Source organism: Neophocaena asiaeorientalis, unplaced genomic scaffold (genome assembly GCF_003031525.2).
Source record: "Neophocaena asiaeorientalis asiaeorientalis breed wild unplaced genomic scaffold, Neophocaena_asiaeorientalis_V1.1 scaffold77, whole genome shotgun sequence".
Lineage (NCBI taxonomy): Eukaryota > Metazoa > Chordata > Mammalia > Artiodactyla > Phocoenidae > Neophocaena > Neophocaena asiaeorientalis.
Genome location: NW_020174645.1, coordinates 1,937,698 through 1,964,850, shown reverse-complemented (window position 1 = coordinate 1,964,850; position 27,153 = coordinate 1,937,698). Strand labels below are relative to the sequence as shown.

The window sequence follows — 27,153 nt, the reverse complement described above, 5'->3', positions numbered from 1 at the left end:
CCGATCTCCCCCGCACTAGCTCGGCTTCCTTTGTGAGGCACGTGCCTTTCAGTCCACTTGGAAGTTAGTAAATGCTGACTTTTCATGGTTACGCAGCCTTGCTGTGTTTTGGTTTTTCCCTTGCATTTTGTACTGTTCACTTATTTAATACGTCCTAGCTCCATAAAGCACTTTTAAAAAAATGTATTATTATTTCCTCCAAAAGAGCAAGGTGTTACAAAGAACGTTTCCAAACACCTGCTCAAATGACTTCATTCTACTTGAAATCGCCTGTCAACTATTGGGCTGGTTTTAATGACAGCAAATCACTGTGTGCTGTGTGGCGGTTTCGGGTTAGTACAGGACTCTGCTCTACTTTAATGTGCTTTGATTTTCAAGTGATGGGACTGTTTTTCACCAAGTGGAACAGTTTGAAAATACTGAAGCCCATCCATTTTTTACTACCTAGAATTTAGAAGTGATCGGGGTTTTGAAAAGAGGCCCAGTGTCATTCTGAAAGGACTTGCTGTTCTGAAGCTTTTCAGTGTAACACATGCAGCGTTGTGCTTTCCCCACCTAGCGAGAAGGGGCCACCTCAGCACCTGGCTATGAAGGGGGCAAGGGGCTCCAGCGGCCCCTCGGAGGTGGGACCCCCGCCGGTGAAGTGGGACGTACGTATGGCAGACGGCAGACGGACCAGAATGTCCCCAACAGCGGCCTCTGAGGCCTCTGTCCGAAACCGGGAGGCTCGTAAGCTCAGTCTTGTAGGAGCTCAGCCTTAAGCCAAATCTTTTTAAACCCACCCACGATACCGTGCAGAAACAAGGCGCGCAGTTCCGCCCACCTTCAGGGAAGATAAAGCAGGGATCAGTGTCTTCCAGTGGATGGCATGGACACGTGCCTTCTGAGGCCAATAAATGCCGGCCAAAGACACATATCGAAGTCTCCAGGGCCTGTAATTTTTACATAAAATCCCTACAACAGCATACTGGTTTTGTGTATTTGTCTCTTCAGCCGCTGTTCAGAGCCACGTGGTGACCCCAGTCGTACACTCTCTAAAGTCAGATGGAAAGTCAGAGGCTGTCAGTTCTGGGCCTGACTGCCTTTCTGGACAGGTTCCCCTTGACAGCAGAGCGTGTACCTACCTGGCTCTCTACCTGCGCTGATTCCCAGCCCCCCTCCCCGGGGTGTAGGACGGTGGCCCACGTAGGGCCCCATCTGCCGCCTTCACGTGCCCCGGCCACACGGAGCCCAGGAAAGGGCTGGCTCGTCACACCTCCCTTTTCCCTTTCGTGCCTAATTCCCTACAGAGAAAATGTGTTTTCTGACGGCACGGGTTAATGGTCTTCAGTATGCAATAGATCCTGAAGACAGAAACTGTACTTCTGGGGGATTATGTATTTCCTAGAGCAGTGCTTTCCAACCCTTTTTATTTATTTTTTTAACCCAAACTCACACCTTCAGCCCCTCTGAGAACTGGTGTTACACTGAGTCATCGGTCTTCAATCTGTCTGAACCCCACCAGTCATGACCTCCTTGTGTTTTTCTATACTTTGTATTAAAAACAACAACAAGATAACCCAAAACTAGTAGGGTGTTTGCGTTTGTTTTTGTTTTCGCCAAACATAAAGTTATATTTTAATACGGAGGAGGCTCAGGAATCACTATCCTAGAGAAATCAAAGAGCTGCGTCAGGAACAGGTATTTCGTTATGACTTTTCGTCATTTCCTGACTCAGGACCCTGTGCCCCGTGACAGTTCAGGAACCCTCATGACGTCCACCACACGTAAATGCAAATACACGACGACTGTGGACAGACCACGCAGAGAAGGAGCCAGTGGGTCTCATATTCGAGGTGCTTTTTATAATAAAATTACACCAAAAATACAGCAACAAATAGACAACGGTTTATTAGACAAGATGCGAACCCCCATGTCACGGAGAACAGCGCGACCAGCGTCGGTGACTGTGGACAGCCCCGGCCCGCAACGAGCGCTGCCAACGGCCTCCAGTCACAGCGGTGCTGCTCAGAAGAGGGGTTTCCTTCCACCCACCACGGTGGGTCTTTAGTCTCGACGGTACCAGAATGAAACTGTACACAAGGACTGACCAGGCAGGGTTAAAACACGCGTTAGGCTGCTCTGCAGGCTGAGACGGAACACGCAGTCTTAAATAGGTTTTAATGGAACATCGCGCTCTTAAGGAAAGAGCAACAAGAGAGCAATGGTGATGGTTTGAGAACTCGGCATTACGTGAAGCAGCAGGCAGAACACGCTCACCACCGGCCTGTGCCGAGGACCCGCACGGGCGGGATCTGCGGCTCATGAGAGAAACCGTAAGCGGGACTTTTCTTTAAAACCTCGGCAGCACCTGACCACACTTTCATTTCTTAACAAACCCCCCCTTCCTCAATATAAACACATGTTTATTCATCAGGAGAAGAGAAAGTGAGAGCGTGTTTTGTGGGAAGGAGAGGATGAGATGTGTTTAAAATACCGGGACGCCAACCAGCACGGGTGTCGTCTCCCGAGACTTTGTACCGCGGCAGCAGGTGTCTGTCAGAGGGGAAACCGGCGGCAGGGCGCCCGGGGGCCTTCGGCAGGGCTCGATCGCAGGAAGGCACTTACCTAGGCCGCGGGTGGAAAAGAGGGAACCAACCCCGGCACCACGCAAGTTTTAGGGAAGTCAGCCGTTTGCTCTGCGAGCCCCCAGAGCACCTTCCCACGGATCTGTCCATCTGTCCGTCCAACAGACCTGACGGGCTGCAGGAGCATCAGGTCCTCCTGCCGGCGGGCGTGCCGTTTGCTCTCGGCCGCTGCAGGTCGTATTTCACGGAAACAATAAGGAAGAGCAGGAGGGTAGCGCCTTGAATAGCAGCCAGAAGAAAAAAGTAATAGTTCAAATAGCAGCCGTTGATGTTGCCTAGAGAAAAGGAAAGAGAGCAGCACGGAAGCTGCACTTAGAGAGAGAGTTTAAAAGATTTTATTTATTTAACTTGGTTCCTACGAAGGTCAGGGTGACTTTTAACTGTGGTCATTAAAAAAGTAAAAAAAGAAAGAGAGAAAAGAATCCTAATTCAAAATACACAAGTGCTTTGTTTCCAAAGCCACTGTGAGTCAGCCGCATCTCAACACGGGCTCCGGGCTGGGGCCTCCTGCCCCCACACGATGAGGGGCCCCCACTGTCTCCACGTCAGATCCTGCGGCGCACGGCCCTCCTCGCCTGGGTCTACAGTCTGCACACGCGCCAAGACCACGCGTCGGGCCGGGACGCAGCCTGGACGGCACGTCAGGTGTGAGTGCTGGACTCCCATGTCGTCACCTGACATCAAAGTACCGTCACAGGCCGGGAGAGACGGCAGAACACACACTCCCCGCGCCAGGGGAAGGCACAAGCTTGCTTTTCGCGTTTCTCCTTAAAAACTTCAGGCTGCAGGTTGATACACAGGCGCCCACTTTAACCCTAAGAGCTGACACACTGAATGGCCGACCCTGGCCTGAGCAGCACGCGAGGTGCCCTACGTGCGAGGCTCCGTTCAGTGCCCGACCATTGCCGAGGCGGCGGAGGTGAAGGGCACGGACCGCGGAGCTCCACCAAGGAGGCTCAAAGCCCAGCGTCTTGGTCTCTGGGCCCAGGTTCCCTGCCTGTCAAATGTGGAGACAGCACCCGGGCCACACGGCCGCCTCCTCTTCACGGGGCCCCGTCAGGAGCCCCAGTCCACACGTAGGTCCGGGGCCACCAGGGCTGTAAAGTTGCCGTCTGTTCCCTGAGCAGCGGCCACGCGGCGTGGAGACGCAGGGCTGTGTGGAGGGGACACCGGGGCCGCACACAGCACGCCACCCCGGCTCCCAACAAAGACGGCGTCGCCGCAGCCCTGGACGGTCTACCGCTGACGCCGCTGGTCACCCACTGGAAAGGGCCGGGCACACTGCCGAACAGAGGGGCAGACAGGGGCGGTGCGTCAGCAGCGTCTCTGGAGGACGCTGGCGTCTTAGGAAGAAAGCTGCTGTGCTCTCTGACCGGCTTCAAAAGCATCCTCCCATTGGCTTATTTAAAACGCCAGACTTCCTTTCCTCTGAAGGTCTCTGTCAAGCTGGGTTATTCTGCAACTTCCTTTTTCTATCTGAACATATACTCATTAAAGTCGGACATTTAACACTGCTTTTATTTAACAGAACTAATGAGCAGATATAATACACGCTTGTATAATAAGCACTCACACGTTTTTAAAGAATTCTCACTCCTTCAGGCTGTAGAAGACAATGATTTCCTGTGTTTGCTGCTCTGGGAAGAGATCCAGTACTACCTAGAATTTCTACCAGACTGTGTTATTTACTCAACAGTGCTCAGAGAGTTGGAAACAGTGGTTTGGTCCCCGTTGCGGGCGGGCTCCACCCTGGACACTGAGATCCCACCCCCGGACCCTGGTTTGCAGACGCCAGTGCTGCAGTGCCGCTTGGAGCCGCCTCAGCGAGGCTGTCGTCGAAACACCAATCACGCTCTGAAACATCAATCTCCCCAAACTAAAGAGTCATTTACAACTTCCAAAGCTCAAAGCTGGCAGGCCGAGCAAACTGCGCGCCGTGTCTTCCCCGCCAGGGCCCGTCGCAGTCTGGCGTTAGGAAGGGTGTGCAGAACTGGGCCCACCACCTAAAGGTGATCACCCTGTACTTTCTTGGGCCTCTTCACAGACAGAAGGTAACTGCATGTAAAGATGGTAAACTCTGGGTGCTTCGTATTTGATAAGACTGACTCCTGGGCCCCAGTAAACAAGCTTCATGTGTCCCCCAAACATGCACAAGAACATTCCCAGCTGCTGTATCTGCGACAGCCTCCAACTGGAGACACCACGAACACCCACGTGCCGCAGAACAGATAATGAATTCTGACTTATCGGTACAATGGATGCTCCACAGCAATAACAAAGAGCCGATCACTGGGATGACTCTGAGGACGCAGTGCTGAGTGGAAGGCCACGGCCACGGACGAGAGAGCCGCAGGACTCAGCAGGGCCGACCTCAGAACAGAGTTCACCTTGCCGGGGGCCGGGGGCTTAAGTCAGAAAGGACGGAAGGAACCCTTCCACGTCCTGCATTTTGATCTGGACGAAATGCACACCAAGCTGTGCACTTAAGACCAGTGCCCTTCACAGTACGGACGTGATCCCCAGTCTAAGTAATAATAATAACGAGGACAAGCAGGCCTGGGGCAGGACAGGGAGAGAAGAAAACAACGAGGGGAGCATCTGGGGACTCTTCCTTCAGACCTGGTCCTGGAACCTGATAGCAAGTTACCCACGTGTCAGTCAGGAAACGCTGAGCCAGCCCCACTGCCGCTGGGGCCCTAATGCAGGCAGGACCTGCCGAAGGGCAGAGCCAGGGAGAGCCCAGGACACAGAGAAGCCGTGAAATCTGGGATCACACCTGCTGCTCCTCCTACAGAAACGAGGATGTGGGGGCGGCGGGGAGGAGGTGTCACCTGTCCCATTCTCTCTCCAAACCACCGCCCGTGACAGCCACCTGACCCTAACCAAGTGGGAGCCGACCTGCCACATCCTCTCACATCACTGGACATGGGGCTCCAGGCAGAGGGACTGGAGGGAAAACAAGGAGAGACCACCCTGCACTCCTGGACAGGGCAGCCGATCCAGGACACACGACAAGGCGCTTCTCTTTCGTGAAAATAACACAACAAACAGAATCCAAGTCCAACATCTGTCCACGTGTGCCACGCGCATCAATACTGGACATAAACTTCCCAATGAAAAGTTTTAAAGTTACCTGTCAGAAGTAAAGGATGAGTGACAGGTAAACTACCAGTTATTAAATTAGTAATGGCTGCGGCGGGGGGGGGAGGGGTGGATTAAATCACTGGAAAGCAATGAGAGTGACAAAAACCAATCGATCCTTTAAGATACATGTGAAAGTAAAAAAACAGAATCTATATCTTAAGAACTACTGAGGTGTGGTCCCTATAACAAGTCTTTCTTTGAAGGAGGTCTGTCACACGTACAAAACAGATTACGTGACACCAAGAGCGCAGGAGAACTCCCAGAACCCTGTGTAACTGGACTTACCCTCCGAGGGGCAGGGGTAATGAGCACAGCCCCCTCAGCACAGCCAGGAGGGCCTGCCGCGCACACCACTGGCTCTCACAGCCAGACCAGCTGGACACATCACCAGTGGTGCCCGGGGGCAGCAGGGGGTCCGGTTTCTGGAAGTTGCATCAGGGGTCTCTGGGCCAAAACGCCCCCCTCAAGACGGGCATTTTAACTGAATCATGGGAGGGCTTTTGGAATTCTGCAATTTCTGGAGAACAGTCTCTAAGCTTTCACCAGATTTTCAAGGGGATTTAGAACCTAGAAGTGGCTCAGTACCCAGGGGGTACTGAGCACAGAGAAGCCACAAAATCTGGGATCACACCTGCTGCTCCTTCTACAGGGGACGGCAAACGCCACACGCCTATACAAGGAAAAGCAATATGGTGGTTTTTACTGGTACAACATACGAAGGAGAAGCACACCTGCACCTCCTGGGTCTGCTTAAAGGCTACATCAATATGGAAACAGCAAAGCTTTCATCTCTCGGGAGTGATTCTGCTCAAGCTGCCACCTACTGGCATTAGCTGCAAAATCCCATTATGATTGATAATGAGTAATACTTGTTTTTAACAAGGCAACTTATTATCTCTTTTTTTTTTTTTTAACAGCAGGAAATTAAAAGGTACCGTCAGGAAAAGAAAAAAAATACGAAAATAAGATACTGGGTTGGCCAAAAAGTTCGTTAGGTCAGTGAATATGTTGTTCAATAAAGTTCTTCATGAAAATGAAAAACGTGGCTTTACTTAAAACCGAACAAACTTTCTGGCCAACCTGATAAATGAAGGGAAATTTGTGATACAGATTTTATTTGCCTCATAATAAAATAAAACTAGTGCTGGACCTGAAGGTGGGAGGGTCAGTCTACTCATCACAGACGCTCTGAGAAAACAGCAGCCACAGAGCTGCTGCTGGAGGCCAACCTGGGGCAGGAGAGGCCCACCTGTCCCCAGGAGACCATCAGGGACGTGGGTAAACGAGGGGAGGCGGGTGGTCTGACGGGGCGCAGGGAGCAGGCCGGGGGCTCCCGGGGCAGCCCGGCGACGCTGACCGCGTCTGGTCCCGGGCGCCCCATGAGGCCCGAGGACTGCGGCGCTGGTCACTGCCAACGACGGGAAGGGGGGCCACGAGGGGGGCCTTACCGAAGTCCGTGTGGCTGCTCATCCACCCGATGGCCTTGAGGGACACCAGTGCCAACAGTCCTGAGCCCACGAAGGACCCAACGCCAGAGAAGAAGAAAAACAAGCCCATGATGGCACTCTGCATGGACTTGGGGGCGGCCGAGTACGCGAATTCCAGGCCTGGGGAAGAAAAGGAGGGCGTTTCGGGAGAGGAGCAGGGCGCCCGCGCCTGCGCCGCTGCCCTCGGACACCTGGGCTCTGGGGCGCGGCTCTGAGACAGCACCCAGGCTGGTTGCTCACCTCCTGCTGTCACAGCCCCTAGAAACTCCGCGAGGTGGCCAGTCACCTCCCGCCTTCACACTTGAAGGCAGCATTTGACTTGTCAGCTCTTGGAATTTCTCGTTCCTCACGGAAAGAAAGAGTTTGAAGAAGCAAAATTTGCCTACATTCTTAACTAACGGGAGTTTGCAAACAAAGTACTTACACTAAAATGGGGAAATCTACTCAGGATTCCTATCTGAAAGGCAAGGTCTTTTAGAACAGTTTCAGCAGGTGCATCTATGAACCGAATCACCACTGTGATAAGCAGACATGGAGATCTGCACTGTGCTGTAAAGGAAGGGCCACCCCATGCGACTCACTCCCTCCACAAGTGCATCAGCCAGTCCGCGTGAGCGCTGTAGGAGGCAGGAGAGGTGAAAAGTGCCGGCCTCCCAGCCCCACCGCTCTGGGCATCACTCATTTTCTCCTTCCCTCGCTCCCAGCAGCTGGGAACAGGCCTGCACAGAATTTACTTGTCCGCATGCCACCACCTGATCTCACCAATAGGGAAGAGAGGCCCGTGAGAACAGGTTTTAAAAATTAGGTTTGCTTCCTTATAAATCTGAACAGAGACACTGAGGGCCAGGCAGTGAGGGACCCCCGAGGCCCGGCCGTGGTGGCGGGACTGCAGGGCGTGGTTATTAGCAACTGCCAGGTAGCCCGGGGGTCTTCCTTCTTCTATCCTCTCTCCTGTTGACCCTCTACGGTAGCTGAACTTCAGGTTGATGTTTTGGGGATCCTTTTACACCAAGAAAGGAGAGCCTCAGCCGTACCATTGCTCTTTCCTCACCAATTCACATTCTGCACCACAACTGCCCACCAGCACCCACCAAGCACTGTGCTGTTTCTGTCTCGACGCGGCCTAACGAAGAGGGAAACAGCACGGGCTTTATCGTGCTGAGACAGGACTGGACGCGGACGCCCGGACAGGAAGGAACCTCACCTGCGATGCTCGCAAATATTTCACTGACGCCAATCAGCACGTACTGAGGGACCTGCCACCAGATTGGCAAATCTGCAGCATAGTAAACGACATTTCCAATGGTCTGGTTAATGGTCTTCTCCTTCACGAGGTCCAGCCGTTTGCTTTCCAAAATCCCTACAATTCATAAGTAGGTTATGAGCATTTGTTCATTAACATTTGCAATTAAACTAAAAAACTAGATGCTTGGTACAAGATGTCTGTTGATGATTCTGAGAAATACATGAAAGGATAATGCCCAATAACATAGCTTCCCCCAGAACCCCCCGACCTCAGGAATCTCCCTACTTTCAGCTTCCGAGGTAGGTTACTAAGAAACAGAGGTCATATAATCCATACTTCACGGGGGCGCTCTGCAGTGCCTTATAAAACCAGTGTTCAACGTGGTTAACGCAATCCTCAAATCTCTGGACTGCTCACCTAAACACCTTTTATTTCTTTTCAAAGGGGGAGCAGGGGAGAGCTAAACAGTCCTGCAATAAAAAGATGAATTGTGCTATTTACTTATCAGAAGGTAATGAATTTGGAGATGTTTTTCCCCTCAAGGGAACAGATTTAAGCTGATTCACTGATCGTCATCACTATTACAACTACCACGACTACTACTAATGCCAGTTTCCTTGTGCAGACGGGCTTAACCTTATCAGCAAAGTACAGTGGTCCCCCCTTCTCTCTGGGGGATACGTTCAAAACCCCCAGGAGATGCCTGAAGCCCAGGACAGTTCCACATCCTACATATACTATGTTTTTTCCTGCACACACCTACCTCTGATAAAGTCTAATCTATAAATCAGGCACAGTAAGAGACTGACAACAGTAACTGATAATAAACTAGAACGATTATAGCAATACACCGTAATAAAAGTTACGTGAAGGTGGCCTTCCCCTCTCTCTAAACATCTCACCGTACTGTAGGTATTTTCGGACCGCCGTTGACCGTGGGGTCACTGAAACCACGGAAAGCAAACCCAGGGATAAGCGGGACGACTGTAACCCAGACTCTTCGAACCACACCCTGCCCTCAGCAGCACCAAGACCTCACTGGGTCATCGGTCATCTGTCTCGCGGGGCAGAAAGACGTGGGAAGATAAGCAAGACAGAAAAAGCTACTCTCCACAAAACAAAACATAAGCAGGTCAAAATAAAGCTTGAAACAACGTGTGGGACCGACTTCTCAAGGTAAAGGTGTCGCTAGGTTGTGTTTTTAAAGGGTTCTAACTGCAGATGAAATAATGGGCCATAATATCTAATGTATATGTAAAAGCATACGGATTTAAAACCATATGAGGAAGGACAGGAGTCTGCGTAGAGGACAACGGAATATATTAAAAATATTCCTTTCAAAACCTGAGCATGAGAAAGGACCAGGGTACGACTGACTGGATGAGAGACAAACTCTGCAATCTGCAGCCCACAACATATCTCAAACGAAATGTGCCAACAAAGAGAAAACGCGTCAAAGGGCCGAGGGAAAGAGAGACCTCCCAGAGGTGAGTCGACCTTCACACCCGTCCTGCGACCTGAGAAACAGAGCGGGCCCAGGCGTGCAGAGCGGCCACTGCAGAGCGCTTGCTGCTCTGGAAAGGGGCGCGTGCAGCTCAGCCCAGCGGTTATCAGGACGCTGGTGATGGCATCGAGGGCCCTGTCCACAGCGACAGCTCTGCTCCCTGGCAGGGCAGCGGGCAGCACCAAGGGGGCCGTGGCGTCAGCCTGGTTGGAGTGCCTTCAACGCACAGGATAAAGCACTGTGGGCTTCCTCTGCGTGGGCCGAGCTCCAGCCAGCCCGGGGCCACCGCCCTGAGACCGGAAGATCACTGCGCTGTGCTGGCCACCGACCCTCTAGCTGGAAGGGCTCCGTCCAATCCAAGAGCGGAGGGGAAGCACCCACTCAGCCTGTTTTAAGGGAATAAATATTGAAGCTGGAGAAGACTCTTGTCCTCCACAGGAAAGGCAAGAGAGGCTTAAGACAGTGCATGTGTGTCTGTGTGTGTGCGTGTGTCTCTGTGTGTGTGTCTGCCTGCGTCTGTGTGTGTGTGTCTGCGTGTGTGTCTGCCTGTGTGTGTGCGTGCGTCTGTGTGTGTGTGTGTGTGCGCGCACACGCGTGTGCGTGATGGGGCAGTACTGGTGGGGACGATACACGTATTTAGTACTTCTGCAAGGCCTGGCAGAGAACGGAAGTGAACTGTCGGACAGGATCTGTTCTGCGCTCTTATTAGTTAGGAAAGCACGACTCCGTGAGGACTGGGGGTGAACAGGTAACGGAAACGAAGGGGCGCTGGCAAGGGGGACACAAATAACGAGGGTCGAGCCCCAAGAGACAAGAATGTGAGAAATCACTGAAGCTCCTCTCTGGTGGGACGGGGGACGGATGGCCGGACAGCGCAGAGAACAGAGGCCGAGGGAGAGGGCGAGCCCTCCAGACAACGCAGGGGCTGCGCAGCCGGCAGAGCTTCTGACGGACGGGCCCAGGAGCACCGGCACAGACCAACGTAAGGGCAGATGCTGGGAGAGCCGCCACAGCCATCGACGGGCCAAACTCTTCAGTTAAAGACACGGACTCACATCACGTCAAAATGAAAGAAAACCCAACGCTGCGGGCGAGACAAGAACTAAAGCGTAAAGTGGCAAAGGTCTGAGTGAGGGAGAGGCCGAGCAGAGTCACGGAGAAGGGAGGCGTGGCAACCGCAGCACACGGGCACCAAGAGAACACGCTGAAGGTCAGGCACACGGCCCCGCGCCCGCAGCAAGCCCGGGAGAAGCAAGCCGGAGCCAGCAGCTGGGCAGAGACAGGGGCGCCAGTCTCAGCGACCGTCGGGGTGTGAGCTGGGCTTCTGCCGGGCCTTAGGGTCCCCGTGTGCGCCTCCCGCCACTGCCCGAGGATGGCGCGTGCCCTCCCCAGGGACGACACAAGCCACAGACCTTCGTGAGTGAAACGCCATCATCTGCTAGGAATGCAGCGAGGCTCTGAGACCCAGGAACCCTCTCGGTCCTCACCAGAGCAAGCAGATGGAAAGATGAGGCTTTGCCGGGCAACTGGTTGCATCGGAGGCCCAAGGGCAGACCCAGGTCCCGAACTTTATGGACACTTAACACCTGTGCCCTCGCGGGGCTCCATCCTAACGGGCCCCGCCCAGACCACAGCATCCCTGCACACGGGCCATCGCCGTGATCCCAGGCCCCTGGCAGCACTGGACTTCAGGGCTCCTGCTACAAGGGATCTGACCCACTCAGCTGACGGTGGGACAACCTGCGAGCCATCCTATGCGGCACCCCACGAACGTTTTTAGAAAGTAACACTGGCCAAAACGGAAGCCTTGAAGTCCACGGTACAGAATTATAAAGCCAGGATCTTTCCCAACTCCTCAATTAAAGCTTTTTCATTAACAAATGGATAAACAAAAGCATCAATATTATGAAATGAAAAAAACTTCTGTAAAATTACTCTTGGATCAAAAAGAAAATAAAAACCATAGTTTCAATATCCGTAGGGAGAAAAAACACACCACAACAAATCAAAGTGCAAGAGACTTGGGAAAGCAACGGTAACAGGCCAATTCATGCCATTACGTGGTTTTTACTGTTAAGCAAGAAAGAACAAAAAGACGTGAAGAATTTAACTCAAGAAACGAGAAGAAAACCCCACAAAACAAACCAAAGGTAACAGAAATTAATATCTTAAATTCTCTACTTAGAAAACATAAAAACAAATGATAAATTCAAGACAGACGTCTAAGGAAAAATTATAAAATACAGTCTTGGCAAGCCTAATAAAAAAAGAGCACATAAAAAAGGGAAACTAAAAATGAGGAAGGAAGCACATCAGATTTATTTAAAACACTATTTTTATCTCCACTCTAACAATTTTTCTAAAACTCAATAAATGATTTACTAGGGACATTAAAAAAACAAAAAGCTTAAGTGATTCAAGAAAAAACAAGATCTGTACAAAACTGAGAAAAAGGTGGAAAAGTTATATTTCCTTTCAGAGAGGATGTACTCATATGATTTTTTAGGCAAAGACTTGGAACTTCCTGGGAGCAGACAGATAATTCTCATCCTGTTAAAATACTCCCTGCCTTCAGAAATAGGGAGTTTGGACTTCCCTGGTGGCACAGTGGTAAAGAATCTGCCTGCCAATGCAGGGGACACAGGTTCGAGCCCCGGTCCGGGAAGATCCCACATGCCACGGAACAACTAAGCCCATGCACCACAACTACTGAGCCTGCGCTGTAGAGCCCGTGAGCCACAACTACTGAGCCCACGTGCCACAACTACTGAGCCTGTGCTCTAGAGCCTGTGAGCCACAACTACTGAAGCCCATACACCTAGAGCCCACGAGCCGCACCTAGAGCCCAAGTGCCACAACTATTGAAGCCCGTGCGCCTAGAGTCTGTGCTCCACTACAAGAGAAGCCACTGCAATGAGAAGCCCGCGCACCGCGATGAAGAATAGCCCCTACTCGTCCCAACTACAGAAAGCCCATGCGCAGCAACAAAGACCCAGCACAGCCAAAAATAAATAAATTTATTTTTTTAAAAAAGAAAAGAAACAGGGAGTTTACCAACACCTTTTATGAAGCTGTATAACCCTGACACCAAACCAGACTGATATTGGTTAGAAAGAGACGCACAATCGCTCAATAAAAGCAGATTATTGAGCAGACTGGAATTAGCAGATTCCAACCAGACCTTTTAACAAACAGGGTGTATTTTAGAAATTCAGGAACAGTTAAATACCAGATGTTAAAATGAATAAAAATCATGAGCGGCCAAAGGCAGGGAGGGGGTGGAGTAAGGAGGGCATGCAATCCTCCTGAAAACCAAACTAAGATATTTGAGAGAAACTCAACATTCACTTCTGCCAAAAAATACAAACTTGAAATAAAGCTTAGATATGTAACATCGTCAGGAATACGTATGCAAACTCAGAGGTGAGAGTGAACCTTCCACAGTGAGGGGCTGAAGGTGCGCTCGTCGAAGTCAGGGATAAAGGGGGGCATCCGTCACCACCAGCAGCCTTGGAGAAAGCCGGGCCACCCTGCCAAATGGAGAGACACAGGGAGGCGTAGCAGGAAGGCAGGAAAACGGGACTCTCCGGCGGCCCAGGGGTTAGAACTCAGGGCTCTCACTGCCCAGGCCCGGGTTCAGTCCCTGGTCGGGGAACGAAGGTCCCACAAGCCGGGCAGTGTAGCCTGAATAAACAATAAATACCTTCTTTTTATAAAGAAGGCAGGAAAAGAAACTATGTTAATTTCAAGACGAGCAACCATCTGAAAACAATTCACTGAAACTCAGAATTTTAAAAAATCTCCTAGGTGAGAAACCAAAATACATAAAAGCAGTTAGGAATAAACCTAACATAAAATGTACAGGACCTAAATGAAGAAGCATATAAGACTTCACAAGACGTCAAAAACAAAATTAAAGGGAAGGTGAAAAAAATGGGAAAAAAATATTCGTAAAATGAGATAAAATTCTGAGTAGCGACAATCTATACTCTATTACAAGAAAAACCCACTAGAAAACTGGTCACAACACACAAACTGTACACAGAATAGAATGTCTGACACATTTTGGGAAAAAGTCTTAAGATCACTCACAGTACACATTAAAGATATAGAATGCTGGAACCCTTCAGATAAGAGAACATTAACAGAACACAATCATCAGTGCGACGAAGGCACAGTGAGATCAGACTCGCGTCGGCACGCTGCTCTGGCCCTTTCACACGAGATGAGCACACATGTGCGGACGTGTCAGGGTGTACACACAGCACTGCTTCAGGTAGGACAGACTGGAATCAACCCTCACGTTTAATAAGAGGCCTGGTTTTAAAAACTGATAGGACCCAAAATGGAATATTACGTCGTTGTCAAAAACCATAATTTAAATTTGTAATTGACTTGGAAAAATGGTATGTATTATATATAGTATACAAAAATAGCTTATAAACTGTGAATAGTTTGTTCCATTTCTGTTGTTTAAAAAAGAACAATTTAGCTGTAATAAAATATTCTAGGAAGATATAAACACAGGTGTAGGCGTCATCACTGGATGGTGGGATTAGGAGTGAATTTAGGTCTCCTCGCACTTCTATCTACGTATTTTTAACGACCGTGGATTGACTCTGTGATAAGTTTGTTTTTGTTTTGTTTTTTTTTTCAGTACGCGGGCCTCTCACCGTTGTGGTCTCTCCCGTTGCGGAGCACAGGCTCTGGACGCGCAGGCTCAGCGGCCATGGCTCACGGGCCCAGCCGCTCCGCGACATGTGGGATCCTCCCGGACCGGGGCACGAACCCGCGTCCCTTGCATCGGCAGGCGGACTCCCAACCACTGCGCCACCAGGGAAGCCCTGATAACGGTTTTTTAAAAAGTGCTGTAGACCAGTGGCTCTGAACTCCTTCCTAACGAAAGCTATGACTCAAGAAAAAGGCACTCAGATGATTCTGTCTCCATTCCAGATGCTCTCTTATGCCCTGAAGTCCGGGCACAGACTCCTGCCTAAAAACCGCTGTGGTAATAGGGCATCCACAGCACAGCAGAGTGGAAGAGCAGACCGTGAGGCACACGGATGGGTACCGTCAGCCTGGGATGACGGAAGGTAACTCTGTCATGTACACACATCAAACATGGATGCAGTGATTACACTTCCAGGGATTCGAGAAGTAAAGCAATTTCACTGCAGTGATTACCGTACCGTGAAAACTAGAATCCTCAACACCCAACAACAAAGGATCGCACGTGAATGTTTGACACGGGGGAAGGATATTTTAGGTTTTTTTCTTTTAAAGCAGGTGACGAAGTATAAACGCACACACACATCACATCATACATAATTTTTCCCATGCACTTGCAGAATGGTGGTAGAAGATTTCCTTGGAAGCCCCCGGTGGAATTATGAGTGCTTAAATCTGTGTGTATGAGAGAGAGAGAAGGAAAAGGAGGAGGAAGGGGGAAATGAGGGGAGATGGCTCATCTGTATTTGGCGGATTTTTCTACCCCCCAATAGTAACAAGCGTAGCTTTTATTACATTTTTATGGTTTCCTCACACTTAGTATTCCTTAATCAGGCTCAAATCTGCTTACACATCAGTATCTCATTTTCACAAAAACACAGAAGGTGTGTGTGTATGTATGCAGAGACACACAAACGGGATTAGACAGATACACACCATCCCAGGAATGAGCATCTCTGGGGAAATTACAGTTGATTTTTATTTTCTCCTTTATGTTTCTAAGGTTCCCTTTTCTCCAGTGAGCATCTATGATGTTAGTAAATTAAGAACACGCACAATTTTTAAGGGGCAAGGAAATCTGACAAATTAACACACTTCTTTTTTTCTCAAGCAGACTAGAAGAAACCCCTTGGACATGCCTGATTCTCATCTAAGAAAATTTAAAGAAAGAATTATTACCGGCAGGGACGGTACTAAATGGAAGATCCTGATTTATCATCGTTGAATGTAGTAAGCTAAAAGGCAAAATAGTCTCTTTTCTATTAAAACTTTGGTTTGCTGTAATGATTTCAGGTCTGTATTCAAAGGTCATTAATGTTCCAATTAAATAATATTCACTGGAGTTGGAAATGAAACGGCATGAAACACCAGTTACTGCTTACATTAAATTTAATAAATTGTGCTTAAGTCCAGTTGCCAGGTATTTAAACTCTTTAAACCAGTGGCCATTAAGCTCCTTCCCAACTTCTGGCCACTCAGCAAAGAGAGCCTCTTTAGGACACCAGCCTCAGTGGTGTTTTCCGTAGGTAAGTGATCAATTCAGATGCTGAAGTTCAGAGCGGTCGTGGTCACACAGTGCAGAGCACCTGCCTCTCTGCAGGTGCCCGTGGCCACCTGACGACAGCCCGACCTGCTGAGCAGGAAGTGGACTGCCGGCACGGCCCGCACTTTTAAAACAGCACTGCCTGCCCCGCTGGACAACGTTTCCCACATAAACAAGCAAAGAAACCACCGGGAAGCGCCTGGGGTTCTCAGGGCAGCCCGGAGAAACTATTCAGCCATAAATGAAACTGGAAGACAAGATGGTATTAGAGGAACCAAAGCCGGAGTCTGCTAGAAAATGCCTGGGGAACCAGCAGCCTCCCCTTTCCCACAGGGAGAGGACAAGGCCTCCTTTCCAAGGGGTGTGAATGGCTGGTCGGGGCACAGAGAGGGGGCTCCCCAGCCCAGGAAGAAGCCGGGCCCACGGCAGGCACTCAGGGCACCACCCCAGCACAGCGGCCCTGCCCATCACCGATTCTGCGGCACGAGACCTGCAATCAGAGCCCCGCTGTAATTCAGCTCTCGTCTGCTCTGGCTTACCTCCCCATGTGCACAGGACTGGAAGAGAAACGAATCACACAGCAAGCACACAGCAGAAACTTCATTCAGACACGCCCTCCCTTTAATTACCTATTTGATTAAGAAAAAACATAACTGTCTCCTAAGATGTCCCAGTGTCTGGAATACAGAATTCTTAAGCCTAGGGACTCATTTCTTTAAATCTATCGAGTACTATATCAATAGATAGTACTATACCTAGTACTGTGTTCACCCTGGCGAGAGTGGATGGAGGCTGCTGTGAAGCACTGTCGGAGACTATTAAATTCCATCTCGGCAGGGCTTAACATTATACTCCTCATAACAGAGATGATATATAGGTGATTCAGGAATATCAGCCTTCCTTGTCTTGTTATATGAGTAAGCTATTTCACGGTTCAGTCATTTTCAAATACTAATGAAGGAAGAGCTCCAAAGCAAGGTGAGAAAGTCAGCAACACCTCAGCTTTATCAGCACACGGTATTTCAGCTTATACTTCAGAATCTAAGAATTATGCAAACAGAATGGAGCCCCCAAAAGGTGTTGGAATACGCAGGCATTAGTTCTTAACCTCTTTCTTTTTTTCGGGGGGATGGAGGCTGGTTACAAACCTGTGTTTGATTTAAAAACAAAACAAAACAAAAACACCTTTCTCTCCAGGAAGATGCACGTAAAATTTTACATAAAAGTGCCAAGGGTTCAGGGTGTATAAAGCTGATTAATGGACCTGACATTAAGAATCACAGCTCTGAGGATTATTTAACACCGTTAATGTATGAAATGTCATCCACACGGCAGTTAACAGTTGTCTAAAATCTAAATCACTAGGAGACAACAAGCCTCCTTTGATTCAACCCAAAAGTCACTTTCCAGAGCATTTCACTGGTTATAGTTCTAAAAAAACAAAACCAAACAAAACAAAAACCAGACAAATCCTTAGGAAAAAAACCTTAAGCTTCCTAAATGAAAAACTAGAAAATGAACACCAGTCAGGGTTAGAATAACCCATATATGTCCTCTTTTGAAGTACACACACTTCCTGAGTGCCCCGCGGCGTGTGGCCACATTCCGCATCACCCACCGCCGGAACCGGAAACGGCTTCTCACCTGCCGCGAAGGCCGAGCACATCACAAAGAACATGCCCACCGCGATCCTTTTCAAGGACGATGGGAGCAGCCCGTTTCTTCTCAAGATGGGATCCACCAGTTTATCTTTCAAGGGAATTAACAGGAGGATGAGCACAGCATCGAACATGGTTAGCCAGGCTGCCGGAAACTGGGAGCGGGAAACACAGAAGACACCTGCTTATTTTTCTGCAGTGTCAGCAGTCACGCGTCTGACAACTAACATCTAAATGGGAAAAGCTTATTTCAAGAATAGCTCATCAGGGCTTCCCTGGTGGCGCAGTGGTCGAGAGTCCGCCTGCCGATGCAGGGGACACGGGTTCGTGCCCTGGTCCGGGAAGATCCCACATGCCGCGGAGCGGCTGGGCCCGTGAGCCATGGCCGCTGAGCCTGCGCGTCCGGAGCCTGTGCTCCGCGGCGGGAGAGGCCGCAGCAGTGAGAGGCCCGCGTACCGCAAAAAAAATACAAAAAAAAAAAAAAAAGTTCATTTGTACAAAGTATAACCTCCTAGGAAAATAGTCTGTCTCAAGACACTGGTACTGAGAAAAGGCTTCCATTTCTAAAGGGATTTGCGTTTGTTTTTCTGTGCTTTCTCGGGAAAGAAGAATCAGGTGAAATGTTAACGTCAGGAGTCAACTTAATCTAGCAAAGGACATAACCAATGGGAAACAGTCTCAGAAATAAGTCAACATTCCATTTCAACATTCCATTCAAGTTCCATTTCAACATTCCAGGAATGCTTTTAGTTCAAGCTAACTGCTGTCATTACAAAGTATCTACCATTGGTAGAAGGAATCCATTTCTCACGTAAACCCCCAAAGACAATTTTCAGATCATTTCAACTGTTCTCACCGTATGAGGATTGGTTGTAATGCTGGAAATTTCTGGAATCTTCAAATGAAGACTTTGTAAAACATACGTCGTCTGCATCTGGGTGTAGAAAGCAGCTGTCATTACATGAGCACGGCTGTCACTCACTCGCAGCCTGCGCCCTCCCCCAGACTACACCGTGCTGAGACTTGCAACACTCAGGTTTGAAAACACGGGTCAATTACTTGGTCACCATAAAAGTTGTCTGGAGATGAACTTTGAAAAAGAAGTAACCATTATCCCAGTGAGAAACCACATTAAAAGGTGGGGTCTGGAAAAACAGAAGCATCCCCATTCTTAGCTTCGTTTTAAGGTTTTCAAAACATTTCAACCAGCAAAAAGGAGTCCGTAACTAAAAACAAGATTCCGAGATCCTGAAGACTCGTGACAAAGAAAGCCAGGAACCCTGCGCACTTCAGTGATGGCCAAAACGAGTGCCGGGGTGGCGTTCACGGGGAGATAGAGGAAATGAAACCTGAATGTCACCACTCACTTGAAAATACACTGTCCAGTAAGGTATCAAAGCCAAGAAAACGGGGACAATCTTGACAAGGGCTTTCACATCTTCCACTTTATCTTCCGGGAATGGCCCTCCATGAGACATCTTACATGAATCAAACAGACTGTGTTTAGAAGATTGCTGAAAGACTCCAATGCCTTCACTTTGGGAAATAAAATGAAGGAATTAGTTTTCTTCCACCCCCAGAAATCAATTATTTGGTAACAAATTAAGTTTGGAGGTAGGAAACCAGCTTGCTGTGCTGAATTTGCTTCAACTCCATTCTGCTACCTACTAATCGTCCCCACCCAGTACAGCTACCTAGATTATTCCTCAACACTGGGACACATGGACACAGCTGGCAGAAGGACTTCCTAGCCAGAGTGAGACTGTAGCCACCATCCTTTTCTTGAGCCTAGGAGATATGGTAGGATCGCCCCTCACCGTCTGAGAGGTGGCTGACCTCACCCCCAGCGTTGTCACCCTGGCCACCAGCCCCACTGTGCTGAGGAAGGCCCGCGGTGTCATCCGAGGCTGATGACAACTATGTCGGCTGCGTGACCGGGTGAGCATCTGAAAAAATTACTGTGCTGGACTGTTTGCATTTTAAATTAGGTCATTTATCAAACGTCAAGACTTGACGACCACACCGCCTGTTACAAACCCGAGCTGCTTTACTATTACACCAGCGTGACTGGGAGGGAGGCTCTCAGGGAAGCCACCTACTCTTCGGTGAAGGAAGAGCCGAGAGGGGAAGGGGCGATGCTTCTGGTGATGATGGTAACTTGACAACGTGACCTTCCACAAAAGCATCGCCATCAGTTAGTTACCGCTAACCGGGCTCTTATTGGCTCACTGAGGCCTCGCACTGATCCTATGAGAGGGGTCCTTTCCCACTGCACGAGAAGGAAAAGAGGGCTTTACAAGGACAAGGTCATAAACCTGCCCAAGGTCATACAGCCCTAACCTGTGCGTAAGGAGAGCACAGCTGGAGAATTCTCTAGACCATCAACTTTTCTGCAAGCTGGTCCTTTTCTAATTGTGCCAAGGAAGACTTCAAAAACCAACCTAAAGGGAAAACAGATTGCTAAGTCCAAACTGACTTCGCCACGCCACGTGTGCGTTAAAACCCAAGTGTCCACAAAGCAATGGTGTTCTCTCGCAGAACTGTCTACCAGGTACCACCCACACAGACACACCGAAAAGTTAACAGTATATTTTGCTAATGGCATTCAATCTGTAGCCTAAACATCTAGGATCTGAAACCCTGCTTCTGCCTAATTAAAATGAGGCCCCGGTAAAGCACTACTGCTTGCTGCTGAGGCAATGAGGCTTCAACTGTTAAAAATTCTTTAGTGTGGTCCCACCAGCTGCAGTTCTGACTTATGAGTCTGAATGCCACACTGACCCACTAGAATTCCAGGGCACTGGGGTGGTTAGCTGTGCCGGAATTCCGCACGGGGACAGCTGAAGCAACTAGAGACGTTTAGCCGGGAGCGAAGGGGCAGGGCCATAGAGCTGCTTTGGTACAAGAACATCAGACAGCTGTTATGGCTCCAAGGACATAAATTAGACACACGCAGACAAGCCATGAGGGGGCAGACAGACGCGGGGTCGGCCTGCAGAAGGTTCCTGCAGGACGTCAACCTCCGGCTCAGGGACTGAGCGCCCATCTCAACACCAGCCTTGATCAAAATATTCCTAGAGGCTCAACTCCAAAGGGTCCTGGGGACTTTTCTGGGGGGATGGACATACTCTGTATCCTGAATGCACTCTGGTTACATGATGGAATCTGTCACAATTCCCAGAACTGTATAGGTAAAAGGGACGTATTTTACTACAGGTTGTTGTTACATCAGAAAGTAACAACAAAAAAATTCTGAAGTCTCTTTTTGAGCTACGTTCTGGACTTTTCTTCATTAATCTGCATCTAGGGTGACTGACGTTCCGCCAGTTTGCCCAGGACTCCCCGGGCCCGGGACTCTGGGCTTTAAGACCTCAGGTCGTGGGCATACGGTGCTAAAACCGGGAAGTCCTCTGCAAAGGGGATGATGGAGTTACCCTACCTGCATCTCAGTTCTGCTCTCCTGCCCTTCTCAAAGAGCGGCTGCAGGGACCCCTGGGGGACGGGCCATGGGGACCCGCGCAGCAGCTTCCTGCTTAAGGAGCACAGACAGGCAGCGACCAAGTAAGCGAATGCTTGGCTTCTCATTCAAAGGAATGCATCAAGTAGTACACTGTCTCTTCGATGCCCTTGGCAAGCTTCTGTCTTTTATCACCTTTACACGACTACGTAGTCGGGAGCCTCCATCTCACACCAGCAGTGAGAGGAAGGTCAACGTGCAGGTTAGAAATGAAAAGCACGAGCCCAGGAGGGAGGCCGCTGGTCTGCCTTTAAGATGGAGACAAAGTACCTCACACCCGCCTCCTGGAGCTGGCGTGAGACATTTCAACCTCAGCCCCGTGTCCCCCTCCACGGTGAGCACAGGACAGACATAAGCCAGCACTTTATTTATGACGGTTGGTAAGTCACGTGGAAAACTGAGCCTGTGATGAGAATAAAGTGCTCACCCACTAGGACTGCGTTCCCTGGTTTGCTTCTGGGGACAGCACGAATACACCAGGATCCTGAACACGTCAGTGAAGGCGCTGCCATCGGGCGGCTTGGTGATGAAGAAGGTCTGGCCGCAGAGGAAGGCCACGAAAGCCACTCCGATGCAGACAGCGGGGATGGTGTAGCCGGTGACAAAGCTCACGTTCTGCTGAATGTAGGCAATGCCCCCCAGAGAAATGATTGCTCCCAGATTAATGCTCCAATAAAACCAATTAAAAAATCTTCTCGTGGCTTCTGGACCGCGATCTTTAACCTAAAATAACCGGGAGGAAAGAGATTTAAAAACGTGTGATCATCCTCAAGGACGAAAAACATATACAATGTTTTCATATATTACTATATCTTTATATCAATTACTGTTGTCACCATAGCCTTTAAGAGAGGCAGCACATGGGAACTCCCTGGCAGTCCAGTGGTTAGAACTCTGCACTTTCGCTGCCCGGGCCCAGGTTCCATCCCTGGTCGGGGAACTAAGATCCCACAAGATGCAGCCAAAAAATCCAGAAATGTAGCCGATCAATCAAAATGGTGTTTACAGATACAACCTGACCAAAAAAATGTATCTTTTATGCTTTTAATTACTGCAGATTCCGGGCAGTGTTTCTCTTAACTATACTTAGATCCAGCAAATCCTAGAGTTTCTCCAAGTATCTCCCGTGGACCACCTGCTTTGGAAACGCCTGGCATGCTCCTCAAAAATACAGATCCACAGGACCCACGTTCCAGGACTACCCACTAACCATCTCTGGGGTTGGGGCCCAGGAATCTGCATTTTAAACAACTTTCCAGAGGACTTCTACTCACAGCCCTTCCCAGTATCTACAGTGGCACAGCACACATCCTGGTAAGCTTGGCAGTCGACTTATTTGAACTTCCAAGTGTTATTCACTAAAATTACTTCAGGAACCTAAGCCTATCACTAGACCCTAAATAACCACATAGCAGTAATTTTCTTACAGGAGCCTGCTGGCTCCTATAAACCGCAAGTCACATGCCTCCATGCCCTGGACTGACACCCGCACTTCATGTGGGTCACATTACGTCACCATCTGTACACCTGCCTCCAGCCCTACCCGACCAAGGGTAAACAGGACCATCATATGACGGGTCAAAAGACACTGCTGCGGTCAACTCAGAGAAGTGCAGCTAAAGGAACAGGATCCTGGGGAGTGAGTCAGACAGTCGGCTGATTTGGGAAAATTCCTTTAAACACATAACAGCGCAACTCTTTTTTTCCCCTCTAGAAAAAATGTATCTTTGCTCTCTTTGTCTGTAAAAAAGAGTTCTTTCAGTTCACTCGTTCAACTACAGGAGCCATCCATTTAGAATGACTGTGACCTTTGAGGAAGGTTAATCACTCGGGGGAAAAGACGGGACTGACGTGATTTACATCAGCATCACCCCCGGACTCTGGTGTGCATCTTCCTTCAGAAGTCAGCTAAGGCCTCCTTCTCAGGGCTGCACAGCATGACCCCATTCATCTCACTCAGAGGGTCTCCTAGAGGCCCTGTATCACAGACAAAGGCGTCAGTGATAGAGAAGCATAAAGGTATCTTCAAAGTATTACTCAGCCATAAAAAAGAATGAAGTAGTGCCATTTGCAGCAACATGGAAGGACCTAGAGATGATCATACTAAGTGACGTAAGTCAGACAGAGACAGACAGATACCATATGATATCACTTATATGTGGAATCTAAAATATGGCACAAATGAACTTATTTCCAAAACAGACTCACAGACATAGAAAACAATCTTATGGTTACCAAAGGGGAGAGGTGGGGGAGGGATAAATTGGGAACTTGGGATTAATAGGTAACGCCACTATACATAAAATAACCAACAAGGTCCTACTGTGTAGCACAGGGAACTATATTCGATATCTTGTATAACCTATAAAGAAAGAGAATCTGAAAAAGAATATATAAATGTATAACTGAGTCACTTTGCTGTACACATGAAACTAACACAACACTGTAAACTATACTTCAATTAAAGAAAAGAAATTCTGGGAGTTCCCTGGTAGCCTAGTGGTTAGGATTCCCTGGTGGCCTAGTGGTTAGGATTCGCTGCTTTCACTGTCGTGGCCCGGGTTCAATCCCTGGTCTGGGAACTGAGATCCCACAAGCCGTGCGACACCTCTGGGGGACGCCTCTCAAATCCCCTTCAAAGACCAGCAAGCACCTGACACAGAGCAAGCACCTTGGCTGAAGGGTACTAATATTTTCCTTTTACATGTTTTTTTCACTGAGATACAGTTCTCATAATAAAAAATTCACCCTGTTGAAATGTACCACTCAGTGGTTTTCGGTCTATTCACAGATGTGCAACCATCACCTCTATCCAATTCCACATTTCTTGTCACACCAAAAAGAAACTTCCTCTGACAGTAGCTTCCCTTTCCCCTCTCCTGACTCCTGGCAACCACTAACCTCCTCGTCTTTGTGGACCTGTCTATTCTGGACATCTCATATAAATGGAATCACATAACATGCCGTGTTTTGTGCCTGGCATCTTTCAGGGGCATGATGTTTTCAAGGTGCATCCACGTTGAAGGAAGTACTTCATCCCTTTTTACTGCTGAAGGATATTTCACTGTATGGAGAGAGCACACGTGCTTTATCCACCCATCAGTTGATGGACATCCCCTTAACTTTTTAGTAAAAAAAATTTTAAACATACAGAAAAGTTGAAAGAATAGTAAAGCATACACTTCGATAGCCTTCATTTATAGCCTCAGTTCTTTTTCTGTATATATATGAAATACTCTTTTGGCTGAACCATTTAAAAATAAGTTACAGCATCATTATTTCACCCCAAAGATTTCATCATGAATCTCCTAAAAATAAGGCCATTCTTCTACATAACACAAACCACACAAACACCTAAGAAAATTAACACCAATGCAACTTTATCTAATATGTGGTCTATAATCAAGTTATCACAATCATCCCAATAAATGGCTTTTAGAAAAGCTGGGCTCCAATCACGAAGCACATGTTGTGCTTGGCTGTCAAGTCTCTCTCATATTCTTAAATATAGAGTGGCTCTCCTTTGTCCACGGCAGTGTCACGTTAGAGAAGATGAGGTCAGTTCTATTGCAGAAAAGCACGTTTCTTTTTAAGGTCCACATCTAATTACACATCAAAAGAGCGCAAATTCTGTCGTGCCTTCTAGAGAACCTCTACAGAACCACTCATTCTTTTCAGGAATATTAATCCCTCGTCTATTATCTACTGGAGAGCAGGAATTTTTAAGTCAGACTTTCCGGGTTTAAACCCAGCTCCTCCACTCACGTGCTGTGGACCTGGGTAGGTCAAACCGCCCAAGCCTCCGTTTACTGTAAAACAGGGACAATTCGGGATATAAATTGTTGCAAGGTGTTAGATAAGATCGCATAGGAAGAGCGCTCGGTACAGCACGGGGCACACTTTAGTCCTGTGGCCTGGTCTTTAAAGACGGGTAATCCCAGTCCTGTGCCTTCGCCGTTGGCCTGAGAGCTGCCGGCACCCCAAAGGCCAAAGCCGTCACAGTTACAGGACACATTGAGAAATCGGACCTGCACCTAAACCCTGGCTTGACCACTCACTACCTATAGGACAACAAAAGAAATAAATCTTTTTGCACCTCCATTTTCTCATTTAAAACATGGGTATAAGATTCACATGAGATTCAAATGAGTTCACGTATGGAAACCACATTCCATGGTGCAGAGGAGGAAGTGAAGAATTCAGGACATTAGGCAACTCTTATTTCCAACATCATTATAAGGCATCGCCTTTCACTGGGGTGATTAAAGTTCAGATTCAGAGGCCAGGCTCTTGCACCCTGGCTCAGTCATGTACTAGCTCTGTACCACTGGGCAAATGATTTAACCTCTCAAGCCCCAGTTTCCTCATCTGTAAAATGGGCACGGTAACAGCAGAGGAGTCCTATGAACTCTGACAAAGTACTCGGCACGGGGCCTCATGCACAGTAAGCCCTCCGTAAATGTTCGCAATCACGTGGCTACTTAGCGCAAAAACCCAGGAGTTACCTTCCCTGTTGCTTGCAGAAGATCCACCAGCAATCCCGGTCCCTCTACCTCCATAACTTATCCTGAATCGACCACTTCACTCCCTGTCCACTGCCCCCGTCCTAGTCCAAACCTCTAATCTCTCACCTGGCCAGTGAAACAGACTCCTACCTGATCTGTCTGCTGTCAGCACTTCCCATACAACCTAGTCTCTATACCCGACATCCGCAAACTTTTTCTGTGAAGGGGCAGGGTGTAAATAGTTTAAATTTTAAGTGACGTTCAGTCTGTCACCACTACTTGATTCTGCTACCGTATTGTGAAAGCAGCCACAGCATATGTGACCAGGAAGGTGCAGGGCTGTGTTCCAATAAAGCTTGATTTGTGGAAGCTGAAATTTGAGTTTCTTATCATTTTCATTTGCCACAAAAGTATTCTTTTTACTTTTTTCCTATCGTTCAAAAAACTAAGTACCAGTCTTATTCTTAGCTTGTGGGCCCTCCAAAAACAGGAAGTAGACCAGATTTGGCTGGCAGGCCACAGCTGCCAGGCCCACGCCCTACAGAGACTGAATTTTTTAGAAACATAAATCAGATCACATTACCCCCTGCTCAAACCCCCAAAAAGGCTCCCTACTGTATTCAAAACAGACCTCAAACTCTTTACAAAGCTTCACATCACGAAGCACCTGCCTGCCACCCCCGTTCCCACTTCTTCTTTTGTTTCAAACATACTTGTCGCATAACCTTCCGGAAGTTTAAGGCGTACAGTGCGTACAGACTTGGTACACTGATGTTCTGTACTGCAACACGACTGCCACGGTAGAGGCAACATCCCTCTCTTCTGGCCCCCGGGCCTTTGCACTTGCAGAGGCCCAGTCCAGAAACCGCTCTGCTCTCCCCCAGGTCTCAACTCCTAAAGCCCCCCTCCTAAAGGAAGGAGGCCCCTCGGTCTGCAGCCCCCGCGCGCCAGCGCCCACCCTGCGCGGTCCCCCACGGTACTTGGGTTTCCTGGTCGGCGGGCGACCCCGCCCCCTCGCCCCGCACCTGCGCGGCCCTCACCTGGTCGGCGCCGAAGGGCGTGATGTTGGCCTTGACGGCGCCCACGCCCAGGCCCACGAGCGCGAGCGCTGACAGCGCGGCGGGCGCGCAGTAGCGGGCAGGCGCGTCGGCACACGGCTGCGCCGAGCAGTTGCGGACGCGCGTGGGGCGGGGG

The 27,153-nt window shown here is 49.0% G+C and overlaps 1 protein-coding gene across 3 annotated transcripts; it reads right to left on the bottom strand.

Annotated features, from left to right (window-relative positions):
• Window positions 1-2,611: 2,611 nt before the first annotated feature.
• SLC15A4 (solute carrier family 15 member 4) lies at window positions 2,612-27,147 on the bottom strand. Of its 3 annotated transcripts, XM_024758561.1 has the most exons (8): window positions 27,000-27,147; window positions 21,882-22,177; window positions 19,305-19,473; window positions 18,794-18,871; window positions 17,924-18,092; window positions 8,463-8,618; window positions 7,220-7,378; window positions 2,612-2,902 (listed from the first exon to the last, which is right to left on the bottom strand). In XM_024758561.1, the coding sequence occupies exons 3-8, from the start codon at window positions 19,413-19,415 to the stop codon at window positions 2,754-2,756; spliced, it is 822 nt and encodes a 273-aa protein (XP_024614329.1). In that variant the 5' UTR covers window positions 19,416-19,473; window positions 21,882-22,177; window positions 27,000-27,147; the 3' UTR covers window positions 2,612-2,753. The 3 variants fall into 3 exon arrangements, with proteins under 3 accessions (XP_024614329.1, XP_024614330.1, XP_024614331.1); XM_024758562.1 differs by lacking the exon at window positions 27,000-27,147 and having other exon boundaries at window positions 19,305-19,415; window positions 21,882-22,020; XM_024758563.1 differs by lacking the exons at window positions 19,305-19,473; window positions 27,000-27,147 and having other exon boundaries at window positions 21,882-22,012.
• Window positions 27,148-27,153: the final 6 nt, after the last annotated feature.